The sequence below is a fragment of the Aedes albopictus genome, chromosome 2 (genome assembly GCF_035046485.1).
Source record: "Aedes albopictus strain Foshan chromosome 2, AalbF5, whole genome shotgun sequence".
Taxonomy (NCBI): Eukaryota; Metazoa; Arthropoda; class Insecta; order Diptera; family Culicidae; genus Aedes; species Aedes albopictus.
This window is the reverse complement of record NC_085137.1, coordinates 210,557,526-210,573,369: the sequence shown is the minus strand read 5'-3', so window position 1 is coordinate 210,573,369 and position 15,844 is coordinate 210,557,526. Positions and strand designations below refer to the sequence as shown.

Sequence of the window (15,844 nt, the reverse complement as noted above, 5' to 3'; positions counted from 1 at the left end):
TTGGTGTGAAAACAAAACCCGAACAAAGGTTGTGCCTGAAAATTATTCAAATGTTATTCAGCATCATGCTGAATCATTTCGTCGTAAAGGTGCTTGCAAAATGAGTGATTGTTAGTTGGGAAGAGATTTCTCTAGCTTTTTAGGGTTCCTAAAGGGTGAGTCGATAAATATTGTACCACTTTCAGACTATCGTTAATTTTTTCCAACTTCATTGAAAACAACCAAATTTTGCACAGTTTTTTCTTATAGTCTATTGTTCACAACAATGTAATTAGGCAGTTGTCAGTGAAATCCCTGTCGATAAGGAACAAATTAAGTTAACAATTCGCAAAAAGATGTTTTGCAATCACATGCTAAAATCTAAAATTATGGTATCGCGCCTTGGAAAAATGAATGATTATATATTATCGGATCATCTTAATGTTCGTCAATAAGTTTCAAGAATGGTTGTCAGTAAAACATAAGCCTGGAGCTAGGTGAAAACCAGGCACGATGCGCGTAAACAAACCAGAGAGCGCTAATTATTTGTTTCAAGCGAGATGTGACGAGATGACCCTTTAGAGCAAATCCTTCCAGAACAGCTCTAGAAACTCCTTCCGGGATTCCTATTGGGACCCCTTCTGAGATTTCTCCATTAGTTCGGCAGTTCCTGCTGATTTTTCTGGAACTTCTCCGGAAGTACAGGTGGCGAAAATGTTTGGGATAGGCACCTTTTTTTTCTTTCGCAAAAAAAGTTCAACATGCTGTTACTTTTCATAGAGTGCATCAAAAATTCTCAAATTTTGACTGTTTGTCAACATAATATATGTGCATCGTTGATACGAATTTGAGCTCGATTGGTTAATCTTTCGCGAAGCTAGAACTGTTCTCTACATTATTTTTTTAGAAAACTAATTTTTGAGCTGTCATATCTCGGAGACCAAATATATGAATAAAATTTTGAGCGATTATCAACAATATATTAATGCTTGAAAATTACTCAAAGCATAGGTATGTTGAAAAAAGTTATGTTTTTGTTTTTTTTTATTGAATTCCTTATGGGATTGCTCCACGAGTTCAATATGGAATTCTTCTGAGTGTCTTAAAAAATCCTACAGGATGTCTTTGAGATTTTTTTTCAACGGAATCACTCACTAATCAAGAAAAAAATTTATCTGGGAACTGTTCCTCAGAATCCAGCTTGGAGTCCCATGATGAATTTCTGAAGAAATTTCTTAACAGGAGAGGAATCTCAACAAGAACTCAAAAAGAATTCCTAGAGAATTGTCAAACGAAGTTCCTAAAGGAATCTCTGCAGGAACCTCTGAAAGCACCTCTTCAAGATTCTCAGAGGAAACTTCTGGAATCACAATCAAAACTCTTGGGATTTCGATGAGGATTCCGGAGGTATCAAGAAGAAGAAAAGGACCCCTATGGCTACAGCTGTAATTTTGGTAGACGTATTTAGGCTTATTTCACCTGGAATTGTTTCAAAAATGTGTCAATAGTGTCCAATATATTCTCAGAACAGAGGTGCGGCTATACTCAAGTTAATTCTTTGTTTCGTTGAAGATTTTTAAAATACCCGAGGACATGTCTAGACAATCCTTCGTAATAAAATGTGTATTTCGATTAAAATTTGAGTTTTTTAAGTTACTATTCTGTAAATTGGAGATCGCTTTCATAACTTCTGTTTAGAAACTACGTCTAAAAATGGTTTTAGGCTACAGGAATCTCACGTAGTTTTGACCACCGTGCTTAATACCACGCTGATCGGGTCAATTACCCGACATGCTCAATTCCAAATAGATTTGGTAGCCCAAACTGGTGTATATTGTGATGTTCTGGATAATTCCATATCTATGTTCAGCTTAAGAAATAGTTAATTAAGTTTGCTTTCCACCTATTAAGTTTACGTAGTTTATGATTGCCGAAAGCAGGATGTACCTAACTGAGCCTCTATCGATCGCTCAGTTTCATCTGATCCGTCCTTCTGTCTGTCTGCCAGTCTGTCTGTCTGGCTGCTATTTCTACCGATGTTTACGTGGTCGGGAACCCTTGAAATGAGGGTTAAATTACTACGGACATGCTTGAACAGCATAAATAAATATTTATGCAAATTTGAATAACCATTCCGGTACGTCGTCGTCGTCGTCGTCGGCTGGATAACTCCGAGTTCTCTTCCGCAAGTAGGTGGGTAGATAGGTTGGTAGATACGCACCCAAAATAGGTGATGGAACATGAAACTTGACGAACTGGTAGGGAAAAGGGTATACTAGGGGAGGCAGGAGTATGTTCACAAAATGTGGAACTAACGGCAAGGCAATGCTGCTCTGCTTCGCTGTAATTGCAAATAGAGCATATCATCTGCTCCGACTGCACCAGGATGGAAAATATTTCTGTTACTGCTCATGATGAGCTGCTATAAGTTTTGAAAAGCAAATTTTGAGCTCGCATGAGATTGTCATGAAAGGGATATGAGTTTCATAATCTAATGATGATATAATGTTGACTTACACAACGCATGTTGGGCTCCGGGAATATATAATGTGGAATAAGGTACCAAATACCGAACTGTAAATAGAATTCCCGTAAGAAAATGAAATACTGTTGATCATCAGTAGCAAGGTATGGACAAAATTTATGCATGTATTAATAGATCGAACATAAAATGATAGCAAAAAAACAATATAGGAATAGAATAGTATTAAGCCCCAGGATAGGAAATATGAATTTATGCTATCATGGTAATATCAGAGCTAGTAACTCAAAGTTTAAAAATTTCAGGCTCCTAAACTGGTACGTCCCTATGGGAATGACTTCACTATTGCAATTAAATGAGAATTATTCCGGAAAACCCTCCATGTAATATTATTTTACGAATTCTTTCTTTAGTTATCACGGAAGGGACATTCTTACTAGAATTCCTTTAATGAACTTTGCAAGAGTTCTTCTTATGACGAAAAATATCCAGGATTACCTCAAAGATCGCAGCCAGAAATCCTTTGTGGATTGTTTCAGGAATATAAAAAAAGTTAAGAAAAAAGATTATCGCAGGAATTCTTAGAATAACTTTAGCAGGAATACAGCTAAAGTTTTCTTTTGGTATCCATTCAGAATGCATTTCTGATTATGCATTTCTCTGAAAATTTCTTCGGAGATTCTTTCAGGAATTTTCCTTAGGACTTCTTTGGCAGTTTCTAAAAAAAGAATCTCAATCAATTTGTCTTTAAGCTGTTCCACGGGTTTCCTCAGAAATTGCTTCAGAAATTCCATTTGGGATTGCTTTAGAAATTCTAAAGGAAATTCCTTCAAGGATTGCTACATAAGTTCATGCTTGTGTTTCTTCATGCATTTCTTCAAACATTCCTTAACCTCCTTGTGCTTACCTTACCTCACCGGTCAGACTAAGGCCTGAGTAACCTCTGCTGTAGGAGATTTTTTGAGTATTGAGTAAAAACGATTAGAAAAGTCGGGAAAACTATTAAAGAAGTCCAGAAAAATCTCAAAAATTTTTTTTTTGGAAGGGAACTACATAAGCTATATTCTGTGAAGTTTTCAAGATGTGTATATATTTCGTTCCTGAGTAATGCCCAATTTTGTGGAAATTGTCCAGATGTTTCTTTGGTTTTCGACCATGTTGCGCCTAATTTGCGTCTTGCGTCTAATTACTCAGAAACGAGAAAAACCCACATCTTGAACATTTTACAGAATAAAGCTTATAAAATTTCCTTCTTAAAATAAAATTGTTTTTTTGGGATTTTTTCCGGATTTCGCTGTTGCTTGGTGAAGGATTATGCTGGCAGCAATCCAAAGAAGATGTTCTGAAGAACTTTTAAAAGACATCCGTGGAAGACTTTCCGAAAGGAATTCATGGAATGAACTTACTATGAATTGTTATTAAGCCCTCCTGATTGTGACCTCACAGAATAGATGAAGATTGTATCATCGGAAGATGCCCAGTTAATATACTGGAAAAGATTATGACTTTCGGCGTAGATATCAATCCACTACATCCTCACGTTCTAAGCCGAACGAGAGATGGGTTTGTGAAAAAGTAGTGTTCATGATGTAGCTTCGGATTCAGTTGTGCTTTCTATTCCGTAGTTCTAATCCTTAGTTGTTCTGTGGCTTAGTCGGTTAAAGCGCTGTACTAGCGAATACAGAGTCGGGGTTCGAATCCCACCAGCACACAAATTTCATCTCTCAGTTTGTCAATTAACAACATTCTGTGCTTTCTAATTACAAGTTTTTTCCAGTATGTTTCAGACATACCAGGATATCTGGTAAATGCCAGTAAAGTGCAATATCATTGTTACCAGTTAATAATTACCTTGAACAGTCTGCAGTTTTTCATGGAACAACAATTCAAAAAAAGTATCCATGATTCTAAATTTAACAAAAACAGAACTGAGTACAAACTTGCTCAAACAGCTGGAAATATCGGTTAGCTAACATTGTTTGACAGCAAAAGTTCAACCATCTGCTGTCTGTCTTCCCATCCCTGCCCGTAACCCAGTCCATATCCGAGCTCACAAACACAGTAGTTGGAGGAATTGCCTGCCTCCAACTTTCAAACCGGCATACACTAGGTACTGACGTCACGTTGACGTCCATTGGAGCGCCGGCGGCGATGGTCACTGGTTTCGATATCCTTGCTCGCTGCCGTTTCTGCTTCCACACAAACCACGGTGCCATATTGGAGAGAACTCTTTAGACACCCACAGCCACCGCGCGCCGGGGAAACAAGGATGAGCTTGAGCACACGTGACAAGGACGAGATGACGGGAAAACTCCACCACCGGCGGCAACAACGCTGGCCTGGGCGCTAGGATTAGCAGTGACTCTCCTCTGTCTGTGTGGTTGACTACCCGCTTGCTGTTGCTTGGTGAAGGATTATGGTGGTGCGGGGGTCAAATATGTGAGGTCTCTAGTGAGAAAACGGTTTTGCTATGAGACTAAGGCCAGGAGCACATATGGTCTTGGTCTTATGGTGGAAAGAAACGGCCTGTCTGAGTTTGTGGAACGCGAAATTTGGTGACAGGAGAACGGAGATACTGGAAAATCTACTCAACGGAACGATTTATGGCACGTAAGCCATTTCGTTTAGTTTTGTCGATGAACGAAAAAAGGATCACCAAACTGAAAAGGATATTATTACTGAGTCGAAAATCTAGAAAGACTAATTACAGTTTGAGTACATCCCAAAAAGTCTTGAATTGTGTGACAGATTTGAACTTGTATTCAAATTGAAATTTCGTTTTACCAAATCAAATTTGCAAGTTTTAAGCATTTTAAAGTAGGTGACATATTCTACCGTAACTTGCAACGTTTAGACGCCTTTTTGGTCAGATTTTTCACTATATCTCATAAATACGACCGTAAACTTAAAATACTTTTGCATATTCGGATTCATTGTTAAATTTGCAATAACTATGATCTGTTGAAAATAAGTTTTCATTGGAAAAGCCTGACCAAACTCAGTGCGGTATTTTCGGTCGGTGACGCAATACCTGCACAATACCAAAATAAGCTTTTTCCAATACCTTGATTACTAATCAATAAATATATAATCAATTTCTCAATAGTTGTAGAATATCAAACTCAGGTATGCCAAATTCAATACCTACAACCTGAATGAGGTATTAAGGAGCCCTGCATAAGAGGTAAAATACCTTAACCTTCCTTTGTCCCTAAAAAGTTACAAATAGGACCCTGGGGTCATTTTTGATCCCAAGCTTTGAACAGTTCGCAAAAATCAGTGGCTTGTCCGATTTTGGATCTCTTTGGCTCAAATAAAAGGGCCACAAGTCTAGTTTTCAAAACCAACTTTGACAAGCTATAACTTTGCAACCAAACAAGTAATCAGGACCGTCTAAGAATCGTTGTAAAGGTATTTACGTGGACTTGGAGTAAAGATTTTCATGTCTGTTGTTCTTTGTGATACCGTATGCGTGATAATGTTTGCACCATCGTACAAATAAGGTACCCATATCACCTGTACACACAATGTCTTGATTTTTATTGCATGTACGTAAGCTCTAACTCATATCACAGTAGGTTGCGGGTAAAAAAATCCGATTTCTTAAGTTTAAAATTTGCACCATGAAGGGGTAGCAGCGGTAGTCGGGACTTGTCCACGCGCAAATGTTAAAAAAGACATTTCAGGAGTGTTCTGGAGAACCGTAAAACAGTCTTAGACCGATAAAAAGCAAGGGCAAATATTCCCGAAGGTGTCCACTGGTCTTCCAAGGTTAACATGGATTAAGAAAGCTATCGCTGCCACCAAAAATAAGATTTGGGTGAATTATATGCGCTAAATGAGAAAAATAGCAAAGAAACGCGAAATCAGCGACTTAACAGCATGGCATATCGAAAAGGAAAATTACGGTGGCCTTTATGACCCTTCGACCATAGAAAAAAAACTTACATTATTACCAATGGCATCCAGGAGCTACGAGTAGCACCATATAAGAAAGTCTTGAATTTGCCCGAACGCAACCTCCGTTTTTTTCGATTTCCGAAAAACTATCGATCCGTACCAAATTCCAGAATCAATAGTTATTATAACTTTTGTTTGTGTGTCAATGTCTACACCATTAGGCAATGTCAAAATAAAAAAATAAATTCAAAAATTGTTAATCTTGACTTTGACACTATCAGGGATACTTTTCGACATTTGCGCGTGGACAAATCACGAGCTAGGTTGCCACTTAGTCATTATTCAAGTGTTAAACTAAGAAAATCAACACTTTTTATTCACAGCCTACTATGATATGAGTTGTAGCTGAAATGCCTGCAAATAAAACCAATACATTGTCTTCACAAGTAAAACTGGAATTTTATTTAACGATGGTGCAAACATTATCACGCATACGGTACACAAAGAGATTGATAGTCATCTTCTTCTTGACATAACATCCATACTGGAAAAAAGACTGCTTCTTAACTTGGGCACTTTTTCTGGTATTTATTGAGAGCTTAATTTCTAACTAAAAAGCCTTGCTCTAGAACAATGGTTCCCAAACTTGTCGGAGCAATCGCCCCCTTGAAGCTGTTGAAAAATATTTTCGCCCCCCTAAGCTTGCTCTTTTTTTAAAAATACGATTCGAAATTTTGGAATTGCATTAAAATCTACAAATTTTGTCTATTTTGTAAGCCACTAGGACAAAACCTGCTTTTTTTTCACTGTATTTTTTTTTATTTTCTTAATGTTTTGACGTGCGCAAAAAAAAATATTACATTTGCATTTAATTTTCAGCTTTAAATTAAGGGAGTTAGAAGCAAAGGGATGTAAGTGACAAAAACCCACTTTCAAGTAAATTGGGTTTAAAGTTTTTCAATTTTTCATAACATACAAAATGTATGGAGTTCCAAAATCAACCCAATTTTCTCCGATTTATTGTATTTTTTTATAACCACCATAAAAATAATCTTAAGACAGTTCTTGAAAGCTTGAAATCGGAAGAAGAGGGCTCCTGAATTTATAATATAAAATCGTGAATAAATAGCATTCAGAATCATATTTTTTGCTAGAATTTCAAGGAAATGTAACTACTAAATAAAGTTATTTCCAAATATCGAAGAAGGAAAAATAGATGGTAGGGTTTTAGGATTCAGCTTTATAAGTCGTCTTGGTTTTCTCAAAGAAACTCCAAAAGTTCGACGAAGATTGAAATTTCACCGTAAATTAGATAATTCCGTAATTCAAATGCCAAATAATAAAACAAAAAACTTTCAAGTAGACTGGAAAATTTCAGCAATTTTACTAAATAGGCGTAAAATGTCATCTTGAACATAAACTTCGAATATCGGGATATTTGTAAAATCAAAGAAAGAAAAGGCATAAGAATCTTAAATACAATATTGAAATCCCAAACTTTGTTTAAAATTCTATCAGAAAATCTCAAAATACGATTGAAACACTCCGGTAAAATCAAAATACTTTCAGAGCTTCTCTATATCTTGGAATATATGAATGCTTAAAAACGCGTTTTCAATTTACACCTGAGACAAATCAATGACACACAAGTTTCGTATTTCTTTAAACATGAAGAATGTATCAAATCATATTGTTGTAAACTTGCGATAATCAACGAGTATAATTTCTGTAATTACTTCATTTTTTTAAATACCAGGTAACACCAAATGTACTACATAAATGTTAAAATTTCAACCATGTATTCGAGTATTAAGTGCATTAAGTAGATTGATTATATTAAATCAGATGTTATTTGACAGTTGGCATTTTAAATTATTCACAACTAAAAAAATATAGGTATTGCTGTGTTTCAAAAAAAAAAACGAAAACTGTTGTTTTAAAAGAGATCTGTTTTCACTTAATGGCTGATGGCTCAAGAAAAGCACATGATCAAATTCTCCGAAATAGCTGCACTTGAGTTGGGATTTGGTCTTCAAAATGAATCTTTTTGAAAATAATTACAACCCGTTCAAGGGGAACTTATTCTATTGTTTGGTAAGGTATAATAAGCCTGTTAAATCCGAAATTGATATAGAAACTTTTCCAATCGAGCTGATTTGTTCGACCAACTTTCAGACAATGACAAAAACTCCTCTTGACAAAGAGACCGAAACTGTAAAAAAATACCAAAAATAAATCTGATTGAAATAGTTTTCGGAAAATCGCCCCCTTGTTGAATTTTTCGCCCCCCCAAATTCTAATTTTAAAATTTTCGCCCCCTTCGATGTCGTTTTCGCCCCCAAGGGGGCGATTTCGCCCACTTTGGGAATCACTGCTCTAGAATCTAGATGTTCCATTGGTAACCTTTCAAGAAGTCACATGTATTCGCCGGGGTGTACTCGTCGTCACATCCCCCGCCCGTAAAGCGCTTTCCTGGTCAGATTTACGTTCCTCAACGACGTCGAGTAACGCCAGTTTCACTACCGGCCTGCGAAGTACTCCTTTAACAGTCTGCACCGTACACGTCAGTCTCTGCCGAAGACTACACGTTCCATCTTTCCTCGTAGCCACTGACTCTTTATGGTTTCGTCCACGACTAGAACCAAATCTCCAACTTTTAGATCCCTCACCTCGTCGAACCATTTTGAGCGCCGGGATATGACCGGATGATACTCCTTCAACCATCGTCTCCATATACCGTCCGCCAAAGGCTGAGCCAGCTTCCATCCACTCCTCAATGTCGAACGGAAGTTCACAGATTCGACTGGCAACTGCTTTACCCCGCTTGAACTGCCGAGCAGAAAGTGATTAGGGGCTAAAGCCTCTTGTTCAGCATACTCAAGCGGAATGTATGTCAGCGGACGGCAGTTGATCACGGCTTCTGTCTCGATTATCACCATTTCTAGAACTACGTCATCTGGCCGACGTTGAGTCTCCAAAATAGTTCCGACCGCAACCGTAACGGAACGGACCATCCGTTCCCACACTCCTCCCATATGTGGGGCCCCGGGAGGGTTGAACATCCAACGTGTTTTGGAATTGGTGAATACGGTCGCCATATAATGATTTCGCTTCTCTATCTCCCGCTTAAGTTGATTGTTGGCTCCGTGAAAATTCGTCCCGTTATCCGAAAATATCTCCGCCGGAGAACCCCTTCTAGAGACAAACCGACGAATTGCCATTACACATGACTCAGTTGTCAAGCTATGTACCACTTCCATGTGCACGGCTCGGATGGTTAAGCAGGTGAATAGAGCTATCCTTCTTCTTCTTCTTTGTGGCATTACGTCCACACTGGGACTTGGCCTGCCTCGCTTCAAAACTTAGTGTTCTTTGAGCACTTCCCCAGTTATTAATTGAAGGGCTTTCTTTGCCTGCCATTGCATGAATTTGTATATTGTGAGGCAAGGACAATGATACACTATGCCCAGGGAGTCGAGAAAACTTTCCCGACCGGAACGGGAATTGAACCCGCCGTCTCCGGATTGGCTATCCATAGCCTTAACCACTAGGCTAACTGGAGAACTGGAGAATAGTGCTATGTACCGCTTGCAATTGTTTCGTCCTACTCTCACCAATACTGGCCCGAAGTAGTCTTTGCACATGAAGGTAAAAGGGCGTACAAAGGGTGTTACCCGTGCTTCAGGCAAGGGTGCCATTGGTGAGGAACGAGGAATGGCACTGCGGAAACGACACTCCATACATCCAAGGGACTCTTTTGCGATAAGCGAACGTAGCTTCGAAATCTCAAATTTTTGTCTCATTTCATTAACAATAGTCTCACGGTTGGCATGTCGGAAGCAGCGGTGAAACCAATCCGTAATGAGGAGACTGATTCGATGATCCCGAGGTAGAATGGTAGGGTACTTAGCTTCATCCGGTATCCAAGAAAATGCACCAAGACGACTTCGTTTACGTAATATTCCGTTTTGGTCCATGAACGGCCACAGTTTATGTATTGCTGTGTGCGTTCAAGATGCAAACGATGCCCAAATGCGCTTCAAACGCGGTAACACATGTTACCAAAGGCAACGTAGCAACCATAGCTAATATCACCGCCAACCTAGGATTCGAAAGCTCCCACTGACATCGGGTTACTTGTTAGAAAATCTTACCGCATTTGGTGCTCCCGCATTTGATATTTGCATTTTGAATGCACACAGCAATATGCTGCTTGATTTATGAACGCATATATGGAAATCCACTGGTCTTTTGCAGCAATTGAATTTCTGTCCGTAGAACCCTCGTTGCGCCTGTTTCCATAAAAAATCTTCCGCGGTCTTCAACTCCCTGTGTTTCAATGCACCACGCTCCAAGGTCTCGCCTCGTTGAGACCGTTGAATGTTCTTAACGAATCGGTGAACGTATGCCGTAGATCGCAGAAGTCGTTCCCATCTGCTAAAACGATCGACGTCCACGAGTTCATTCGCTGCAGGAAGATGCACATGGCACGAACGGAGTTCTTTTTTTGTAGTCAGAATAGGTTTACTTCTTTGGGGCCAGTTTTCTTCTGGCTGTTCAAGGAACTCCGGTCCGACGAACCATGAGTTGGCCGGATCAATTTGTGATCCGGAGCCCCATTTAGTGGCAACATCCGCCACATTCAGTTTCGATGGAGTCCATCTCCACTCGAAAGTATTTCTCCAATCCGGAACCCCACATACAGATGATAGCGACGCTGTTCAGAGTGAAGCCAAGCTAGCACCGTCACCGAATTAGTTCACAGGAATCGTTGTACTACAGGAAGACCGTGCATAGAAATTACACTGGTCAACAGGCGAGTTCCTAATACGGCAGCTTGGAGCTCCAAGCGCGGGATCGTTAACATTTTCAGTGGTGCCACCTTGGATTTTGCACCGACAAGTGCTACTAAGGGACGAGATTCCACTCGGAAGTACGCTACGCTAGAATAGGCTGACTCACTACCATTGACGAATATTGTTCGTACAGTTTAAAATCGGAATTTTTGACACGTGAAAATCGATTTTTCTCCTAAACCGTGCGTCGGACGTACGTCGGGCATAGTGCGCTGGATAGAGGACCAGGTCCGCTGTCCAGCGCACTATGTCCGACGTTAGGTTTCCCGTACGGATTTGGAGAAAAAGCGATTGTCGCGTGTGAGAAAACTTCGGGTTTCAACCGCGACGACGATACGTGCACCTGAAGTGACCGGTACACGTCCGCCTCCGCTGTGGGGAAGTAGTAGCGTGCTATCTGGATTGAGCTAAGTTGATGCAGAAGTTTGCTCCACTAGAGCCACCTATCGTATAGCCGCTCATTGATTTTGTCGTCCCAATGAGCCCCGGAAGCCCAAATATCCTGCATTAGGATCTTTCCGTGTATAAGATAGAACGCAATCAGTCCTAGGGGGTCAAAGAGGCTCATAACCACCCTCAGAACCTCTCTTTTCGTAGGAACGTGCTCCTTCTGAATGATAACCGCTAAGTCACTGCGCATTGTTAGGTCGTATGTGAAGCAGTCACTTGCAGGAGTCCATCTCATTCCAATAACGGATTCAACACCTTCTGATTTGTCCAGGAATAGCGATTTGTCAGTACCTTCGGATTCTTTTCCAACTTCAATAGCTATTTGAGAGTCGTTTGATAGGATATTGCGCAACTTAAACCCGCCTTCGTGATGTATCATCTTCACTTGCTTGCCAACCAAAACAGCCTCCGCGTGGGAATTAAAACTATCCAGATAGTCATCTACGTAGTGATAATGGTGTATCTCCTACGCAGCTTGCGGATATTCATCAGCAAACTCATCAGCATTCAATTTTTTAACATATTGGGCTGAACACGGAGAGCTGGTAGACCCAATAATCGCTACATCCATTACAAATACTTTGGGATGGTGATCAGGGTCATTTCTCCACAGAAACCTTTGGTACTGTCGGTCCTCTTTGCGAATTCGTATGCGATGAAACATCTCCTTGATGTCGGCTGTCAGCGCGTAGCACTATTTCCAAAAATGGCAGAGTATGGATGGAAGCGAGAACAGCATATCGGGTCCCTTTAAAAGGGCGGAATTTAGGGAAACACCTTGAACTGACGCTCTTCCGTCCCACGTCAGACGAATCTTTTTTTGGTTTTATGGGGTTTTATGGACTCCCAGGGGCAAATACCATGTTTGATTTGGATGCACAGTCGCAAACTCTGACTTGGAAGCTACATGAGCATATCCCTTTTCGAGATACTGCTGTATTTGAAGACGAACGTTGTCGTACGTCGGTGGATCCTTGCTGAGCTTGCTTTCTAATGCACGTAGCCGTCGGGGAGCCATGCCGCGGCTGTCAGGAAACTGTACATTGTCGGTCTTCCATAGGAGGCCCGAAACCAGTTAGAACTCTGCAAGTAGTCCTTTCTAATATCATGCGAGCTCTTTCATCTTCGTCAGACTCCAGAACTTTTTGGGGATTTGTAACGCCAGAATTTTCCAGGGTCAAAAAATCACGTACAATCTCACTTAATTCTCGATCCGGATCGGTCCATCCTCCAAAGTGAAACCCACAAATTACTGACGACGTTGGTCCCTGTGAACATCCATAGATACTCCACCCAAGGCGGCTTTTTGCCGCAATAGAATCCTTCCATCCTCCTTCTCTAACTTTCAGTGGCACCGTGAGTTTCAAATTGTCAAGACCAATGAGGATCTTTGGGCGACGTTCATATAATCCTGCAACGGCAAACCTTTTAGGTACGGGTACCTCAAAGCAAACTTCCCATAACACATTGACTGCGATGGTAGCAAAAGTCCTCCTACAGTCCGAACATCCGTTAGTTTGAACCGTCTTCTAATCGATCCTGCTCCGGAAACTTCCATACAAACTCGCTGGGATTTAGACTCGCTCCTCATTATATCTCCAGTCCATTGAAGACTCAATGGTTCTGTGTGGGACCATCAATTCCCAGCTGCTTAGCGATGACGTCTTCTAGAAGGGTAAGCTGGGAACCTTCGTCTACGAACGCGAACATGTGAACTTCGCACCCGTTCCCATGTAAAGTGACCGGCTTGATTCTGAAGAGTGGTCCTGCCGTCGACTGCAGCTCTCCTAAATGGTTATTCAAAACGGTCACATTTGACGGTCCACTATTAGGGTGCAACAATGTATAATGTCTCATTCTGCAGTCTTCAAATTCGCATCCTTTCCATGTTTTGCATGACCATCGCCCGTGTTGATTTAAGCACGTCCTACAGAGTCCATTCTGCTGTACTATTTTGTACCTTTCATCGATCCCCATTTGTTTGAACGTGGAGCAGTCCCAAATCCTGTGTCCTTCCACGGTGCAGACCACGCAACATTTCTTCGACGTCCGGTCGGTTGGGGCTTGTGATTCACAATGGGCTCGTTCCTTTGGCTTCCCTGGTTCGTCTATTTGCTGGATTTTTCGGGCAAAACATCATCCGCTACCTCATAGGCCAGCTACACCATCGTGGACATAAACTTTTCAAATGCAGTTAGATTTGGCTCGTGCAGTGAGTTCTTATATGCCGCCCACTTTAAACGGTAGTCCACGGGAAGCTTGGTAACTAGGTCGTGAAGCAACGACGGGTTATTCAAATGGGAAACTTGTCCAACATTCCGTAAGGCTGTCAACTAATAATCCAAATTCAATGATGCTGTTTAAATCGTTTGCCATGGTGGGCGGCAATTGGTGAATGCGACCTGTCATCACACGTGTCAGCATTCCGGGACGCCCATACCGCATCTCCAAGGTCCGGATGACGTGGGAACGCTGCTAGGGCATAGCAATTTGCTTCGTACTGTTTCTTATGCCTCACCCTCCAAACAGCGCTGCAATCTGATGAGATTCTCGTCATTTGAGAAACCACAGGTAGTGGTCGAACGCTGAAAGTTGCTGTACCATAATGGCCACTCTTCCGGACTGCCCGAAAACGGCGAGAGGTCTTTGCCCATGGCCTGGCGTGCTGCAAGTTGTCGATTCGTTGGCCCATCATACTCCTCCGCTGGTAGACAACCACCTCCGTGTGGGTTTGAAGCGTTGGATTCGGTTTTGAATACGTCCTCTACACGATCGTTTCTGGGTTGACCTTGCGAACGATATTCTCGTTGCGTCCGAATACTGGAGGCATTAACTCTGGAATCTTTGACCGGAACATCGATACCGCTTCTATCAAGATCCAAATCGGCCAGCTGCTGTCTTAAATCTGGCTCGATCCCAGAATGATGGGGTTGATGTAACGTTTTTATCGGAATCTTGTTGTGTGCAATATCGGCATCGGGAAGAAGTTCGTTGTTTCTTTGACGAGACGGTGGGCGCACCTCTGGAGCTGTTCGTGATCCCCACTCGCACATTGCACCTGGCATGATGGCTGACGTGGACGGTTTAACTATTCCCTGCGACTGCCGGTCTGAATTCTCCAGCCACTCCACTACGCGTTTCCTGGAGTCCGCAACGCTTGACATTTCGCTCGACTACTGCCACACTGCGATATCTGTCGTACCAGCTTGGCCTTATCTTCCAGGGATTGTCTTTTGGTAGCCATCTGTTGCTTCCGATACGCCAGTTCTTCAGACATCTTTCGCTCCAAAAATTCCCTCGCATCAGCAAGCTTCCTGGCTTCGAATGCCCTCTCCTTCTCCTTCAGTTCTTGCTCGTGCTTCAGTTGCAAATCTTTGATCTCCTTCTCCGCTGCTAATACTTCTTCCTGAATACGCTGTTGTTCTTCTAAAACCTGCATCTCCATCGTCAATCGCGCACGCACACTTGATGTAACACTTTTATCGCCAATCGTCTTCTTCGTCCTTCTGGACGTCTCACTCCCAGCCGTTGACTTACCAGATCTTTTGGTGTCCTTTTCAGGCACCGCCAGCTTGGATTTCCCATTCGATGCTACTTCACCTGTCTCGGATTGGATAGCCTGAACGTCTTTTGTTTGCTCCTTAACATGGCCACATTCGCCTTTCATCAGGGGTTCGCAGGTTGAACAGTACCACTTCCGATTCTTGACTTCGGCATTCACTTTCGCGCATGAATAATGGTACCAAATCTGACACGAATCACACGCGACCATATCATCAAATGAATCCGGTCGATCACAAGCGGTACAGCTCCTATGGGCCTGGTAATCGTCCCCTACTTTTGCCATTGTTCCGAGACACACCGGTATGAAAAATTCTAAAGGATATTAAACTGATTCTAAAAGCAACTCCGTAGCTGATTTTTAGGTTGGGAACAGCCTTAGCTGAAATATTTAATCGTAAATCAAATTCATTTCCTAATAGCATCACATATCATTCTACTTACAATTTTTCAGTTTTTCTTGCTGTTTTCCTTTAGGCTAGGAAATAAAGAAATTTTTCCGAATATTTGGTGTTTTCTATATGCACAATCTAGAATTCACGTCGCTAATTCAATATCAACTCAATCCTGCTTATCATCATCCCTGACGTCTACCACCACATCTGCAGTCACTGCC

General features: G+C 41.4%; 1 protein-coding gene across 1 annotated transcript; it reads right to left on the bottom strand.

Moving 5' to 3' along the window:
• Positions 1 to 14,797: 14,797 nt before the first annotated feature.
• On the bottom strand, positions 14,798 to 15,514 carry LOC134286341 (CXXC-type zinc finger protein 1-like). Its single transcript, XM_062847948.1, has one exon. It carries the CDS (start codon positions 15,512 to 15,514, stop codon positions 14,798 to 14,800), a length of 717 nt encoding a protein of 238 aa, XP_062703932.1.
• Positions 15,515 to 15,844: the final 330 nt, after the last annotated feature.